The sequence below is a fragment of the Bufo gargarizans genome, chromosome 6 (assembly GCF_014858855.1).
Source record: "Bufo gargarizans isolate SCDJY-AF-19 chromosome 6, ASM1485885v1, whole genome shotgun sequence".
NCBI lineage: Eukaryota > Metazoa > Chordata > Amphibia > Anura > Bufonidae > Bufo > Bufo gargarizans.
Genome location: NC_058085.1, coordinates 309,977,563 through 309,994,790, shown reverse-complemented (window position 1 = coordinate 309,994,790; position 17,228 = coordinate 309,977,563). Strand labels below are relative to the sequence as shown.

The window sequence follows — 17,228 nt, the reverse complement described above, 5'->3', positions numbered from 1 at the left end:
AATTGGCTGTTCCCCAGCGAGTGTAAATGACAATGACTGGCTGAGGAGGATTAACTCTGTGGCCAGTGACTGGTAGCAGTGACACGGCAGCACCCTGGAGGATCGGTAAGGTGAGTATTAATAATTTGAGTTTATTTTTAATTTTTATTCTGACTCTGTTGTTCAAAAAACAAATCCTCTCCAGACTCCTAGCACCCCCGACAATACGTTGTTTTCACAAGTTCCAGCATCATCCAGTGAGTACTGGTTACTTCAGTAATGCTCCCATTCAAGTGCTAGTGAAAACAACTGATCAGTGGGGTATGCTCATTTAAAGGGGTTGTCCAGGTTCAGAGATGAACCCGGACATGCCCATAATTTCACGCAGGCAGCCCCCCTGATGTTAGCATTTCATGCTCCGATGCGCTCCCTTACCCTGCGCTGGGTCGCGCAGGGCAAGCAATCTTTTATTTACAATAACACATTGCCGGGTGGAGGCTTCCACCCAGCAGTTTGTTTGGTGATGTCACCGGCTCCGATGGGCAGGCTTTAGCGCTGCCTTAGCGGTTTTACACAAAATGCTCCGATGCTAACATCAGGGGGGGCTGCATGGTTGAAATTATGGGTATGTCCGGGTTCAGCTCTGAACCCAGACAACCCCATTAAACGAGCATACCCCACTGATCAGCTGTTTTCACTAGCTCTGGAGCTTGGAGGGGAGCAGTACTGTAGTAACCAGTACTCATTGGATGATGCTGGAACTCCAGAAAATGCCTTTGCCCTGCGCGATTTAGCGCAGGGCAAAGGAGAGCATCGGAGCATGAACTGCTCCAATGCTCAAGTTAGAGGGGCTGCATGGGTGAAAATGGGCGTATGTCTGGGTTAAGCTCTAAACCCGGACAACCCCTTTAACCCCTGCCAACTAGCTTTGTCATGAGGCAGTCAATCAATTAAAAGGGTTTTCCAGGATTTTGATACTGATGAGCTATCCTCATCAGTATCTGCTCAGTGGAGGTCCAACACATGGGACCCCCACTGATTAGCAGTGTACATTGTACAGTGGCTGTGCTTGGTATTGTCCTCAGCCCCATGTACTTGAATGGGGCTGAGTTGCTCCTAGGCCACATGACACATGCGGGTGTCATCTCTCGGCCGAAGAATAGTAGAGAGAAGGCAGCGACACTCAAAGGAGTGCCCCTGCCTTCTCAAACAGCTGATTAGTAGGGGTCCCAGATACTGATGACCTATCTATCCTATCATCAGTAAAATCAGTCAAATAATCTCAGAAAATCCCTTTAAAGAATCAACTGACTCAGGATAAAGGAAATATATTGTATTCTCATTATACACCAACTGCATCACTGAATGAGATAAAATAGAAGCAAACCTCGAAGTACTGCAAAGGGTTATGTGGGTGAAGCAACATTACCTCCATGTCTGTGCTCTTCCTCTTTCTGGTGGGCCTTGATATTTTCACAGTTACAGCTGAGTCATCCCCATGATGTTTTACTTCCATTCTGTTAGGCTTCACTGGGCTAAAACGGATTTCCATCTGAGGTTTTGGAAATCTGCTGGTTTTTCCATTCTCTGTAGAAATCATAGAGGAGTCTAACACTGCATCTGTTCCATCCTGTGACTATAAAAAAATAAAAATAAGACACACATCATGAAGTGTATGTATATATATATATATATAATATGCTAGATCTGACAGGGTGCCGTGATATTGGACATGCATTTTATTTAAATTTCAGAATATTGCCAGAAAGCAAAACGACTAGGATTCCATAAGATTTCTTTTACTTCATTCGTAATGCTCCTGGTTTAAAATAAAGTCCAAATACTGCCATTACTACGAGGCTTATAATATACAATACTATTACTATCTGTCAGTAGCATTTTATTAGATGAAGACAAGGTACCATACCTGCCAACCATCCTGTCTTTCAAGGGATTGACCCCAAATGGGTTGCAAAGCGGCTGGGGCTTGTGTAAATAAGTATGAAGGCAGATCTGTCTCAAGATATATTACATTACTTGGGTCATAAGCTCAAGGTCAAACTGCCACTGAAAGTAAAAAGAGGCCACAAGACGACTTGGCAGGACCCAGACTTTTCTGTCATATCCTGTATTATCAATCAGGTTCTTGAAAATGTTACTTTAGGCGAGGCTGCTCCATCTTTTGCCAGTGTACACTCCTTAGAAGACTCACCTGAATATCAGATGCAGAATCATCAGTGCCACAAGTGGATAATTTCTCTTCTTGGCCAGGCATTGTAGTCTCACCTTGTGTCTTCACCACCTATGCCACCAAGTACCAAGATAACAACGTTAAACACAGACAGAGACATTACTAGCATCATTACTATTTCTAAGTATATACACAATATACAACCAAAAATACTAGGAAGCACCCCTAGCCCTTAGCCATACAGTCACATTTACAAACATTTGTGAAACAACAGCTCATTCTAAAGAGACCACGGCTTTCCAGCGTGCTCCTGTAAGGGTCCATTCACACGTCCGTATTTCTGGGTCTGCATCCGTTCTGCAATTTTGCGGAACGGGTGCGGACCTATTCATTTCAATGGGGCTGCAAAAGATGCGAACAGCACAACGTGTGCTGTCCACATCCTTAGTTCCATTCCACGACCCCGTAAAAAAGATAGAGAATGTCCTTTTCTTGTCCGCAATCGTGGACAAGAATAGGCATTTCTAACTAGGGCTGGTCGTGCGCGTTCCACAAAGTTATGTGGAGTGATGAATCATACCGCTCTATCTGGCAGTCTGATGGACGAGTCTGGGTTTGGTGAATGCCAGGAGAACATTACCTGTCTGACTGCTTTGTGCCAACTGTAAAGTTTGGTGGAGAAGGGATAATGCTATGGGGGTTGTTTTTCAGGGGTTGGCCTAGGACCCTAGTTCCAGGAAAGGAAAATCTTAATACTTCAGCATACAAGACATTTTGGAGAATTGTATGCTTCCAACTTTGTTAGAAAAGTTTGGGGAAGGCACTTTTCTGTTCCAGCGTGACTGTGCCCCAGTGCAAAAAATGAGGTCTATAAATCCATAGTTGGGCGAGTTTGGTGAGGAAGAACTTGACTGGACCACACAGAGACCTGACCTCAACCTCATCAAACACATTTGGGATGAACTAGAATCGGGATTGTGAGCCAGGCCCTCTCCTCCATTATTAGAGTCCTAACTCACAAATGCTGATATGAATGAATGGGCAAAAATTCCCACAGACGCACTCAGAAATCCTGTAGAAAGGCTTCTCAGGGGATATCCATCAACCATCTAATCTAATGTAATGTAATCTATCCACTCATCCAATCTATCCACATGGCCAGTACGGTCTACACAGGAGAAAATATAGGCTGCACTGTTTATGCAGCTGGATTACATATAATAAATTGTAAAATGCTATTTAAAAGGTTAAAATTTGAGGTGACCATTAACCATTCTGATATTACGGTAATCAGCTAAAATGTTTACATTGGCAGAAATCCATGTGAACTATATTTATAGAAATTTACAAAAATGTATTCTCATTTTGGCAGCTTTTTGCAATATTTTGCAGCTGCAGCTAAAATGCTCTGCCTAGTATGGGAATGTCTCCCCCTTTAACATCATGTCATTTATAGGTCCACTATTATGTGCTGAATAATTTATTAAAGAGGACTTTTCATGGGTTTGTGTGTTAGAAACTGGTATGCTTACCAGTAGGGCGGCCCTACAGATGCAAGAAAGTTTTTTTCTAAAATAGCTCTCAATTCCGGTGCTGTTTTTTGGCACCCGATATGTAAAAAAAAAAAAAAAAAAAATTGAAATCTGATTTTTTTTTTGTATTGACAAGAATGTTATTATAGATATTAACGCTTTCAAGACCGAGCCATTTTTCACCTTTCTGCCCAGGCCATTTTTAGCAAATCTGACATGTGTCACTTTATGTGGTAATAACTTTAAAACGCTTTTACTTATCCAGGCCATTCTGAGATTGTTTTATCGTCACATATTGTCACTTCATGACAGTGGAAAAATGGAGTCAAAACATTTGATTTTTATTTATAAAGAAAATACAAAACTTACCAAAAATTGGGAAAAATTTGCAAAGTTCCAAATTTCAATTTCTCAACATACATAATAGATAGTAATAACTCAAAAAATAGCTACTTCTTCACATTCCACATATGTCTATTTCATGTTTGGATCATTTTGTGAATCAAATTTTATTTTTTGGGAGACGTTACAAGGCTTAGAAGTTTAGAAGCAAATCTTGAAATTTTTCAGAAAATTTCCAAAACCTACTATTTGAGGACCAGTTCAGGTCTGAAGTCACTTTGGGAGGCTTACATAATCGAAACCACCCAAAAATGACCACATTTTAGCAACTACACCCCTCAAGGTATTCAAAACTGATTTTACAAACTTTGTTAACTCTTTAGGTGTTCCACAAGAATTAGTGGAAAATGGAGATGACATTTCAGAATTTTACTTTTTGTTGGCAGATTTTCCATTTTAATAATTTTTTTTCCACTAACAAAGCAAGGGTTACCAGCCAAACAAAACTCAATATTTATTGCCCTGATTCTGTAGTTTACAGAAACATCCCATATGGGGTCGTAAACTGCTGTATGGGCACAAGGCAGGGCCCAGAAGAAAGTAACGCCATATGGTTTTTGGAAAGCAGATTTCACTGGGATCATTTTAAGCTGCCATGTCACATTTGAAGACACCCTGATGCACCCGTAGAGAAGAAACTCCCAATAAAAATAACCCAATTTTGGAAACTACAGGATAATGTGGCAGTTTTGTTGGTACTATTTTAGGGTACATATGATTTTTGGTTGCTCTATATTACACTTTTTGCGAGGCAAGATAACAAAAAATAGCTGTTTTGGCACTTTTTATTTTTTGTGATTTACAATGTTCATCTGACGTGGTATTTTTATAGAGCAGGTTGTTACGGATGCGGCGATACCTAAATACCCAATATGTATAATTTTATTTATTTATGTTTTACACAATAACAGCATTTTTGTTAATAAAAAAAAAAAATGATGTTTCAGTGTCTCCATATTCTGAGAGCCCCATTTTATTTTTATTTTTTGGGCAATTGTCTTAGGTAGGTTCTCATTTTTTGCGGGATGAGATTGCGGTTTGATTGATACTATTTTGGGGTGCATATGACTTTTTTATCCCTTGGTATTACACTTTTTGTGATGTAAGGTGACAAAAAATGGCTTTTTTGACAGTTTTTTATTTTTAGAGGCTGGGTCATGTGATATTTTTTTATAGAGGAGGTCGTTACGGACGTGGCAATACCTAATATGTATACTTTTTATTTATTTATTTATATAAGTTTTACACAATGATATTTTTGAAACAAAAAAAAATAATCAAGTTTTATGTCTCCATAGAGAGCCATATATTTTTTTTTTTTTTGGGGGGCGATGGTCTTAGGTAGGGGGTAATTTTTTGCAAGATGAGGTGACTGTTAGATTGGTACTATTTTCGGGGGCATAGGCCGTTTTGATCGCTTGGTGTTGCACTTTTAGTGATGTAAGGTGATTAAAAAATAAGATATTTTTTTTAGCACAGTTTATTTTATTTTTTTGACGGTGTTCACCTGAAGGGTTAGGTCAAGTGATATTTTTATAGAGCCGGTTGATACGGACGCGGCGATACCCAATATGTCTACTTTTCTTTTTTTCCCTATTTTTTACTTTATTTTGGGAAAAAGACGCCAATGTAATAATACACTTACAGCCTGCTTGCCTGTGAGATCCAGGGGGCTGGATCTCACAGGCTCTCCCGGAAGGCAGCCACGATGCCTAAGGAAGGCATCGGGCTGCCTTCCCTGCCATCGGGTCCCCGTCACAGCAGCGCGGGGACCCGATGGCTGCTTCCTCCCTGTCCAGGCATCGCACATGCCACGGACATGCAGGGGTTAATGCGCTGGCATCAGTGATTTTACCGATGCCGGCACATACAGCAGGGGTACGGCTATCAGTGACTGCCGGACCCCTGCCGAGAATAGGGAATGGCACCTCTCTGCTGCTTAACCTTAGCCCATACTTTTTTCATAAGCCCTATAAGGGTAATTTTCCTCTAGAATATGGATCCCTGTAGCCTTCAGTATCCACATTAGATCTCTCCTGCAGGATCTGACTAGTTATATCCACCAGCGTATAGTCCATCCGCCTTAATATGCTGACACTGCGCTGATTAAGATGCTGACACTGCGCTGCTAAATAATAGATTCAAGGATTTGGTACCACCAGCCATATTAAGTCCCTGAATATAGTGTTAATTTTATAAAATCTATCCAGGGGTAACCAGACCGAGGCATTGTGAAGTATGTATAGTAGTTGCGGCATCATTACCATCTTGAGATTTACTCTACCCACAACTGAGAAATAACTTACACCATGCACTAAACTTCACTCTAAATTTCACCAGCAGTGGACCCCAGATACTTATTACTCTCCACACATGAAATATTATTAGCAATGGCTGTGGCAGACACAGCCTGACCATCAATAGGCATCAACGCCGATGTGTGCCAATTAATAGTGAGGCCCGACATCCCACGAAACCGGTCTATCAGGGAAATAGTGGCCGATAGAGAAGGTGGTGATCTGGATGGATTATGCTAAGAATCACCTTGCACAGACGTTTTGCCAGGACTTTTGCAAGAATTATATTATTAATCAGATTGTCCCATCCGTGGAACCATCCTGTGACAAGTTGTCATATAATAATAATAAACTGAGAAAAAGAAAAGGATAAAGGGAAAAAGAAAGAAGGGGGGAAAACGTGAGCCCTCTCCAGGACATCATACGAAACAGCAAAGGTATAACCTCCTAGGCGCCAACTTCTCTTCAAGTGTCCTTGTTCTGCTCTTTTAATTGACTTTCATGGTAATCTAGCCACTGTTCTGCCTCTTCTGGGTCTTCAAAGAACCTGGTAGATCCCAGAGCCACCACTCTTAATTTAGCCGGAAACAACATGTAGTATGGGAATTGCAGATGTCCAAGTCTCCTCTTGACATCCAAGACCGTGTCCTCCTCTTCTGGACCTCTGTAGAATATGCCGGGAAGATGGAGATTTTAGCTCCATTTATGACCAGATCAATATTATCACGTGATTGCCGTGATATGGTATCTCTGTCTTTAAAGTGCAGTATTTTAGCAAGTATTGGTCTCAGTGGTCTACCAGGTGGTAGTGGGCACCCAATGAGCCCTTTCTACAGCATACAGTGAAGACAGTCCTTTGTCCTGGAATTTGTGATGTAACCACTTTTCTATATATTCCGTAGAATTTGCCCCTTCAGTTTTTTCTGGGACCCCCACTGCTCTGATAATATTACGGCGTGATCTATTTTCCAAATCATCAGCCTTGGCAAATAGGGCAGCAATATATCTTGCCGTCGACTTAGTCACCATCTTGAGAGGCCTAACCTCATCTTCCATCCCTGACACTCTTTTTTCTAGTTCTGAGGTTCTCTCAGTAATTTTATGCATGTCATGTCTTATCAGAAATGTATCTTCCCACAGACTGCCCACTTAAAGTTTGAGGGCTTTTAAGGTGGTGTTACAACTGGCTACTGCCACCATAATATCTTGAAGGGTGGGCTCTTGTTCAGTGGGTTTGTGGTTTCCCGTGTGGTTTCTTTTGAAGTAGGGACCTGGCATCCATTATCTCTCTCTCCTTCTTCATCTGATGACCATTTCTCCTGATCTGAAGAGGACATTGTCGCTGCCACTGTGCATTGGGACCAGTCCCTCACCCCCTCCGACACCGTGGCAAATCTACTGAGACACGCTGCCACGCTCCGGCTCACCATCTCATGTTGGCTGTGATCCTCTTTGTTTGAGCCCGCACTGTTCTTCCCCCTCTTCGGAATTCTTGCTCTCATATGAACAGTGCAGGAGAATCCTCTCTCACCCAGGCACTCTTCAGGGCTTTCTTCGTCCACCAGATGTCTGTGAGCAGCAAGATGTTTCAGGATGCTGCAAGGAGCACTCTGAGGTGCGTCTCCCTCCATGCTGCGGTAGGCCACTCCCCCACCTATGTTAATTTAGAGTATCGGTACAGTGAGGAGGAGATGGACGGGTTTCTTAATGGGCGTCTCCTTCTCGCTGGTCCAATCAAAGCGGACAGCGTCATAGGGAGAAAAACTCACCTTCTCCCTGTGACACTCTCTGCTGGGATTGGAACGCACTACAGCCAGGGAGAAGGAGACGCCAATTGAAAAATCAGTCTGTCTCCTACTCCCTGTACCGATACTCTAAATTAACATATCAGGCGCCAAAAACAGTGGGGTACACAGTGCCGGAACAAAGGGGAATTTTAGAGAGAAAAAAATGCTTGCATCTGTATGGGCCGCCCTATCTGGTAAGCATACTGGTTTCTAACACATAAACCCATGAAAGGTCCTCTTTAATATATCCCCTGCACATACAGCACGCCTTGGCAATCTTCACAAAAATAAATAAATTGTGCATGTATGCAAATAACATGAGAAATGTTTAGCTGAAAACAATGTACGGCATAAGATGATAATATAGTTACTTTTATCATTACAGCATGCTTTCAGTACATTTTTTTAATTTCTGACAACCCATTTTGAAGGGACTTTCAGTGGGGCCTATATAGCAGTTCTCCTGGACTGCTGGGGGTGCAGTGACTGACCGTAGTACTACTGGGATGCTCTGGCTTGGGGCTCGAGCAAGGCCTGGAAGACGGAGTACAATGTGCAAACTTGAAGAGTCACTCAGCTTATGATACGCTGGGACCAGTATAGTGTAGAGCAGGGGTCCTCAAACTACGGCCCGCGGGCCACATGCGGCCCTCCGAGGACACTGATCCGGCCCGCCGGGTGTTTTGGCCGTTTCAGCAATTCTGGCAGGGCATAGCAGGAGATGAGCGCAATGAAAGCACAGCGCTCATCTCCATAGTGATCTGCATCGCCGTCCTCAGGACAGCGATACAGATTGCTGTGGCAGGGGAGGGAGATGCGTCTCCCTTCCCTGTTCCTCTGATAGGCTGCCGGCACAAGGCCTGCAGCCTATCAGAGGCCAGTGCAGGCGGCGCGATGACGTCATCGTGCCGCTCGAGCAGTACAGAGCGGGACACAGGCCAGAAGAGGCCCGCATCGCAGATGGTAAGTATCAGTGTTTTATTTAATTTTATTAAATTGGCCAATTTTTCTGCCACTCTTATTACTGGCACATGGGGGGGGGGCAGCAATTGGCACTTATTACTGACACATGGGGGGCAGCAATTGGCACTTATTACTGACACATGGGTGGCAGCAATTGGCACTTATTACTGGCACATGGGGGGCAGTAATTGGCACTTATTACTGGCACATGGGGGGCAGCAATTGGCACTTATTACTGACACATGGGTGGCAGCAATTGGCACTTATTACTGGCAATGGGGGGCAGCAATTGGCACTTATTACTGGCACATGGGGGAGGGTGGCAGCAGAGAGGAGACTGGCACATGATGGGGGGGAATTGGCACTTATTACTGGCACATGGGGGGTGGCAGCAGAGAGGAGACTGGCACATGATGGGGAGAATTGGCACGTATTACTGGCACATGGGAGGGGGGTGGCAGCATAGAGAAGACTGGCACATGATGGGGCCTTGTGCCGGCAGCCTATCAGAGGCCAGTGCAGGCGGCGCGACGACGTCATCGCGCCGCTCGAGCAGTACAGAGCGGTACACAGGCCCGAAGAGGACCGCATCGCAGATGGTAAGTATGAGTGTTTTTATTTTATTTTATTAAATCGGCCAATTTTTCTGCCACTCTTATTACTGGCACATGGGGGGGCAGCAATTGGCACTTATTACTGGCACATGGGGGGCAGCAATTGGCACTTATTACTGGCACATGGGGGAGGGTGGCAGCAGAGAGGAGACTGGCACATGATGGGGGGGGAATTGGCACTTATTACTGGCACATAGGGGGTGGCATCAGAGAGGAGACTGGCACATGATGGGGGAGAATTGGCACGTATTACTGGCACATGGGAGGGGGGTGGCAGCATAGAGGAGACTGGCACATGATGGGGGGAGAAATGGCACTTATTACTGGCACATGGGGGGGTGGCAGCATAGAGGAGACTGGCACATGAGTGGGGGGGAATTGGCACTTTTTACTGGCACATGGGGGTGGCAGCATAGAGGAGACTGGCACATGATGGGGGGAGAATTGGCACTTATTACTGGCACATGGGGGGTGGCAGCAGAGAGGAGACTGGCACATGATGGGTGGGGGAAGAATTGGCACTTTTTACTGGCACATGGGGGGGTGGCAGCATAGAGGAGACTGGCACATGAGTGGGGGGGGGGAGAGGAGAGTGGCACTTATTACTGGTACATGAGTGGCGGGGAGAGGCACTTTTTACTAGCACATGATTGGTGGGCATCTATGGGGGCACCTCTTACTGGCACATTATTGGGGGGCACTATGGGGACATTTACTGAGGCCACAAAGAAGGGGTATTTTATATGGGGGGCTCTGTGTGGCACTAATATTATCAGTGGTATTATCTGTTTCTGCAGTATAGTATTGCAGGCGCACCTCCTTCCAGACCTGTGAACCTCATGTGCAACTGCATCACAGGAAGTCCAGAGAAGAAGAAAGGAGAAGGAGACGTTCAGGGGTAGGGAAATGTGTTTTTTCACTTCAAAATAAGATATGTGCAGTGTGCGTAGGAATTTGTTCATAGTTAAAGGGGTTTTCCCATCTTGGACAATGGGGGCACCGCTGGGACCCGCACCTATATAGAGAACGGAGCCCCGAAAGTGAAGGAGGGCGCACTACGCATGCGCAGCTGCCCTCCATTCATTTCTATGGGGCTGCTGAAAATAGCCGAGCGCTGGCTCGGCTATTTCCCTCGGCCTCATACAAATGAATAGGAGCATGGGCAGTGCATGCGCGGTACGCTCCCATTCACTTTCGGGGCTCCGTTCTCTATATAGGTGCGGGTCCCAGCGATGGGACCAGCACCTAACTATATGCCCCTATTGTCCAAGATGGGACTACCCCTTTAAACTATAGTCCGGCCCTCCAACGGTCTGAGGGACAGTGAACTGGCCCCCTGTTTAAAAAGTTTGAGGACCCCTGGTGTAGAGTATGAACTGGACATAAGGTTAGCAGTTAGTACCGACTACGAGTTAGATTCTGGCGATGCTATGGATGCAGAGTGTGTGAGGGGGGGAGTACCTTTGCGCAGGCTGAGCTTATATACAGCTCTTACATATACTCCTGCCAGAAATGAGCTCACAATACAAGTCCTACTCTATTAGTGTCCTAACGCTCCCGGGGCCATTTTGTGGAGGCACTAGGACAGGCATCCTCAAACTGCAGCCCTCCAGCTGTTGGAAAAAATTACAACTCCCACAATGCCCTGCTGTAGGCTGATACCTTTAGGCTGTTCGGGCATGCTGGGAGTTGTAGTTTTGCAACAGATGGAGGGCCGCAGTTTGAGGATGCCTGCACTAGGACTTCGTCTTGTAGCATGATGGTAGTGCTGCACGGACGGCACAATATTAAATTCGATTTCACAATTTTTCTGTAATAATAAATTGCAAGGCAAAAAAAAGAAGCCAAATTTATCTAATTCTGTTAACTTTCCAGCCCTAACAGACAGATAATTAAACAGTAAATCCTGTGTCTGCCACTTGGGAAAGATTAGGAACATCAGATACATGCCTACGTGAGGACCTGAGTATTGCTTTATATTTAATATATAGACGGTACATGGTAACCTCCTGAGCGCCCTCCGCTGGCATCTACAGGAAGACAGAATGTTATCAATTAAAGGGGTTGTCATAAATGTCATTTAGTTGGGTGTCCAAGCTCTGGGACCCACTTCTGTCTCCAGAATGAGACTCCAAAGTGAACGGAAAGAACACCGTGCATGTGCAGCATCACCTCCATCCACTTCTAAGGGACTTATGAAAATGACCTCTTGGTCGTAGTAGAACTGGCTTAGTTGCCCATAGCAACCAATCACATTCCACCTTTCATTAGTGACACCTCCTTTGGAAAATGAAAGCTGGGATCTGACCAGTTTGATAAATTACCCCAATAGTGTTCGAGGGTAGACACCAGCTTTGTTTTCTGAAAGACTGATGCCAAATAAATTTAATTACATTTGAACAAAATCTTACAGTTTTTGCAATCCCAGAGTCTTCCTTCTCTGTGGCAGTAGCGGCTGAAGATTGGGGATGTTCCAGCTCTGCTAGTTTGTTCTGATACTCCTTGATCTTGGCCTCACTTGCAGCTAGTAGACTCTTCAGTTCTTCCACAACGGAAGATTCCTGGGTTATTAATATAAAAAAGAGCATTAGTACAAAAAAAAAAAAAACATGATGGAAGAAAAAAATGGAAGGTGATCACAGTTAGTTAATATATATATGGATACATTTGCATGTTTTTTGCACTGCAAAAATATTAATAGACCAGTGATACCTTATACATAATAAGAACTGTCACACATGTATGCTTAGATATTAAAGGGGTATTCCCATCTCAGACAATGGGGGCATATCGCTCTCATATGCCCCCAGCTCCTGGACCCGCATCTCATAAACTGAGCCGGCAAAGTGAAAGAGGGCGCACCGCGCATGCGTGGCCGCTATCCATTCATTTCTATGGGGCCGCAGAAAGCAGCCAATCGCCGGCTTGGCAGTTTCTGTCGGTCCCATTGCAGCGAAAGGAAGCAGTGGCCAGCTGTGGGCACTTTATAAAAAATAATATTATCCAGCAGGAACTGGCAAGAGAAGCATACTAAGGCTACTTTCACACTGGCGTTGTTTTAATCCGGCGTTCAATTCCGACACCGGAACTGCCCGCCGGATCTGGAAAAACGTGTGAAAACGGATTACATTTGAATCCTGATCAGGATTTTGATCACAATGAAAAAATGCATTGGAAAAAACGGATCCGACATTTATGGACTTTAACTTTTTTTTCACATTTTTCGGGTTTAACATGCAAAAGCCGGATCCGGTTTGACTGAACACACGGGGCCGGATCCGGCGTTAATGCAAGTCAACGGGAAAAAGGCCGGATCCGGCGTTCAGTCAAAGTGTTCAGGATTTTTGGAAGGAGGTAAAAATACTGCATGCTACGTTTTTCTGAAAAGCCTGATCAGTCAAAAAGACTGAACTGAAGACATACTGATGCATCCTGAAGGACTGACACTCCATTCAGAATGCATTAGGATAAAACTGATCAGTTCTTTTCCGGATTTGAGCCCCTAGGACGGAACTCAGCGCCGGAAAAGAAAAACGCCAGTGTGAAAGTACCCTTACTATTTCCCCAATGCTTAGTTCTCACTTCACAGCACTTTGGTCCCAACAAGTAAACTTCCAGCACAGACAAGGTCACGTACGCCGTGGTAGTGATGTGTCCCCAAGTGACACAAGACCCAGCCGTAATATGTTGCTTAAGGACACTTCACCACTGCGGTCAGTCATTGTCTAAAGATTTGCACGTGAACCCATGCAAGTCAGAAATTTACATGTGGGGTGTGAAGCGCAATGCAGAGAGCAGTGGGCCCATGGAGGCGAGTGACGGGGAGCAGGTAGGTATGCTTCCTTCTATAGGTCCCTTTGAGTGAAGGGGTATTTAAATAACTGTATGAATCTGGACAACCCCTATTAAGGAGCATCCACGATTGCCAGAGTTTCCGCTCCTGAAACACAGCTGACTTTGCCAGGGGAAGAGGAACAACATATCGTCAAGTTTAGGGGCGTTCAGTCATAATCCCTAAAATTGTAGCTTCCCCCTATTGGCTCCTCAGCCAAGCACATACACCAACTGTCTTAACCTGCAGTTCCTCTTGTACTGAGCAGACATTTGGTGTAAGTGCTTGGCTGAGGAGCCAATGGGGCGAAGCTACCATCTGTAGGATTATGACTGAACGCCTCTAAGTCAGAATCCCCCCTAAACGTGATGATATGTTGTCACAATAGTAATCCTGCTCAGTACGAGAGGAACCGCAGGTTAACACAGGGGAAGAGTGAGCCAGGAATTTTCCTTGAAATCGCTGCAACAGGGTAAATGCAATGTTACATGGCATCTATTCAGATGAATGGACTTTCAAGGATCCAAGGACTGAAGTCCACCAGAACGAGAGCTGCTAACGCAAAGTGTCTTTTTGCTCTGGCCTACAAAGTGGCTCACAAGCTGCAGGTCCCACTTTGTGACATCCATACGCCCTAAGAGGGCATATTTGTTCAGATGTTGCCTTCAGAAGACAAACAAGGAGACAGCAATGCATCATTGAGGATTGGTTTAGACAACACAGTGCACGTACTGGAGGGGTAAGGGTTTCTCCTCTGGTAGAGCTTTTTAGGATTTCGATTTCTTTCTCTTTCTCTGCATTGCTGGAAAGTAGGTTTTTCAACTGCACTTCCAATGCAGAAAGGAGACTGTCCCGTTCTTCCCGCCACTTCTGCAATGTATTATCTTTCTCAAGCAGCTGAGCAGAGAGTTGTTCCTAGAGGACAAATGAGGAGAGTGGTTGTGAGAAGCCTTTTATAATCATGACAACCTCCGTTTGCTTCCTAGAATAGTATTCTACCAAGCCTCCATATCTAATGAAGTGATCTTACTCAGACTCTACAGTGCCTTGCAGAAGTATTCACCCCCCTTGACTTTGAGTTTTGTTACATTACAGCCTTAAGTTCAATGTTTTGTTAATCTGAATTTTATGTGATGGATCAGAACACAATAGTCTAAGTTGGTGAAGTGAAATGAGAAAAATATATAAATAAAACTATTGTTTAGAAATAGAAAACAGAAAATTGGCATGTGCATATGTATTCAACCCCTTTGTTAGGAAGCCCATAAAAAGCTCTGGTGCAACCAATTACCTTCAGAAGTCACATAATTAGTGAAATGATGTCACCTGTGTGCAATCTAAGTGTCACATGATCTGTCGTTACATATACACACCTTTTTTAAAAGGCCCCAAAGGCTGCAACACCTAAGCAAGAGGCATCACTAACCAAACACTGCCATGAAGACCAAGGAACTCTCCAAACAAGTAAGGGACAATGTTCTTGAGAAGTCAGGGTTAGGTTATAAAAAAATATCCAAATCTTTGATGATCCCCAGGTGAAAATCGATCATAACCAAATGGAAAGAACATGGCACAACAGCAAACCTGCCAAGAGACGGCCGCCCACCAAAACTCATGGACCGGGCAAGGAGGGCATTAATCAGAGAAGTAGCACAGAGACCTAAGGTAACCCTGGAGGAGCTGCAGAGTTCCACAGCAGAGACTGGAGTATCTGTACACAGGACGACAATAAGCCGTACGCTCCATAGAGTTAGGCTTTATGGCAGAGTGGCCAGAAGAAAGTCATTACTTTCAGCTAAAAACAAAAAGGCACGTTGTGAGTTTGCGAAAATGCATGTGGGAGACTCCCAAAATGTATGGAGGAAGGTGCTCCGGTCTGATGAGACTAAAATTTAACTTTTTAGCCATCAAAAAAAAACGCGATGTCTGGCGCAAACCCAAAACATCACATCACCCAAAAAACACATCCCTACAGTAAAACATGGGATGGGACTGGGAAACTGGTCAGAGTTGAGGCAAAGATGGATGGTGCTAAATACAGGAATATTCTTGAGCAAAACCTGTACCACTCTGTGCGTGATTTGAGGCTAGGATGGAGGATCACCTTCCAGCAGGACAATGACCCCAAACACACTGCTAAAGCAACACATGTAAATGTCTTGGAATGGCCTAGTCAAAGCCCAGATCTCAATCCAAGATTGCTGTTCACAAGCACAAACCATCCAAATTAAAGGAGCTGGAGCAGTTTTGCAAGGAGGAATGGGCAAAAATCCCAGTGGTAAGATGTGGCAAGCTCATAGAGACTTATCCAAAGCGACTTGGAGCTGTGATTGCCACAAAAGGTGGCTCTACAAAGTATTGACTTTAGGGGGGTGAATAGTTATGCACATTGACCTTTTCAGTTATTTTGTCCTATTTGCTGTTTGCTTCACAAAAAATAAAAAAAAATCTTCAAAGTTGTGGGCATGTTCTGTAAATGAAATGATGGAAATCCTCAAACAATCCATGTTCATTCCCGGTTGTGAGGCACCAAAACACAAAAAAAAGTCAAAGGAGGTGAATACTTTTGCAAGGCACTGTATATACTGTGAGCTCTAATTAGCTTGAAGCATGAGGTTCCCGTGGAGCCTGAGCAATACAAATGCGAGGGGGGAGTCTTAAACTTGGGGATATACTTTGTCAAAGGAGTTTCTTATTGTGAAGCTGGTCATTTCATCTTAGGCTAGTTTCACATCTACGGCACTGAGATCCGGGGGTCAGTTCAGGCACAGAATGCTGGGAATCGGCCAGACACAAACAGCAGCGTGCAGCAGTTTCTGTCCAGCTGATTCTCGGCATATTAGTCAGATTGTGGCTGGATCCCATTATAGTTAAAAGGGCGATACAACCCCTATAATCATCGGACCCCTCATACAAGTTGCACTTACTCTGCTCCCCTGCACCAGCGTCGCTCCTGATGCCTGCACGGCTGCCGCTGTACCGCGATGCTAGGAAGGCTCGTCCCTGTCGCGGCCTACTATTAGCTGATAACCCCTTTAATGGGGCCAGCAGACATTCCGGTTGCATCCGGCAGTGTCGGATCCATAGATTTCCAACAGGCTGTTCTCTGCCGAAATCCATGCTGCAGATGTGACAGTAGCCTTAGGTCAGGGATGCACAACCTGCAGTCCGCAGAGCCAAGGTTTGCGGCCCTCGTCTTGCCGGACAGTCCCACAGCTGATCGTGCAATGGGGGCCTCAGATTAACAAATTTAATTGTTCACAATAATGCAATTTATTCAACAATTAAACACTGGTAAACTAAATCTTCAAGGGTATGATATGCAGAGTCTCACAAACAGATAAAAGTACCTGTTATCGTTGGGAGTCCAAACCACATAAGGCATGTTTGTAAAATATTCACCCTTAACTGCCATTTCGTTTTTTATATGGTTAAAAAAGGTTGAAGGTTATAAAATAAAATATGAGTTGAAGCTTTATTTTTCTCATACAGAGCTCTAAACCCCTTGCATTAATATACGGTATATTTACATTTCAACATTCTGGTTTCCTACAGCCTCCACTAGGGGGAGCAAATGAGCATACTGTCATACATTGAGCAGTGTAAGGCTACTTTCACACTTGCGGCAGGA

General features: G+C 44.4%; 1 protein-coding gene across 4 annotated transcripts in view; it reads right to left on the bottom strand.

Moving 5' to 3' along the window:
- The window catches only part of KIF20B (kinesin family member 20B), a 110,890-nt gene that overhangs the window by 13,092 nt on the left and 80,570 nt on the right, over positions 1-17,228 (bottom strand). For all 4 annotated transcript variants that reach the window (XM_044298860.1, XM_044298864.1, XM_044298861.1 and 1 more), the window contains exons 27-30: positions 14,330-14,512; positions 12,177-12,326; positions 2,192-2,281; positions 1,409-1,615 (exon numbers count right to left, since the gene is read on the bottom strand). In XM_044298860.1, coding sequence (XP_044154795.1) covers positions 1,409-1,615; positions 2,192-2,281; positions 12,177-12,326; positions 14,330-14,512 — 630 coding nt within the window. The remainder of the gene's footprint in view (positions 1-1,408; positions 1,616-2,191; positions 2,282-12,176; positions 12,327-14,329; positions 14,513-17,228) is intronic.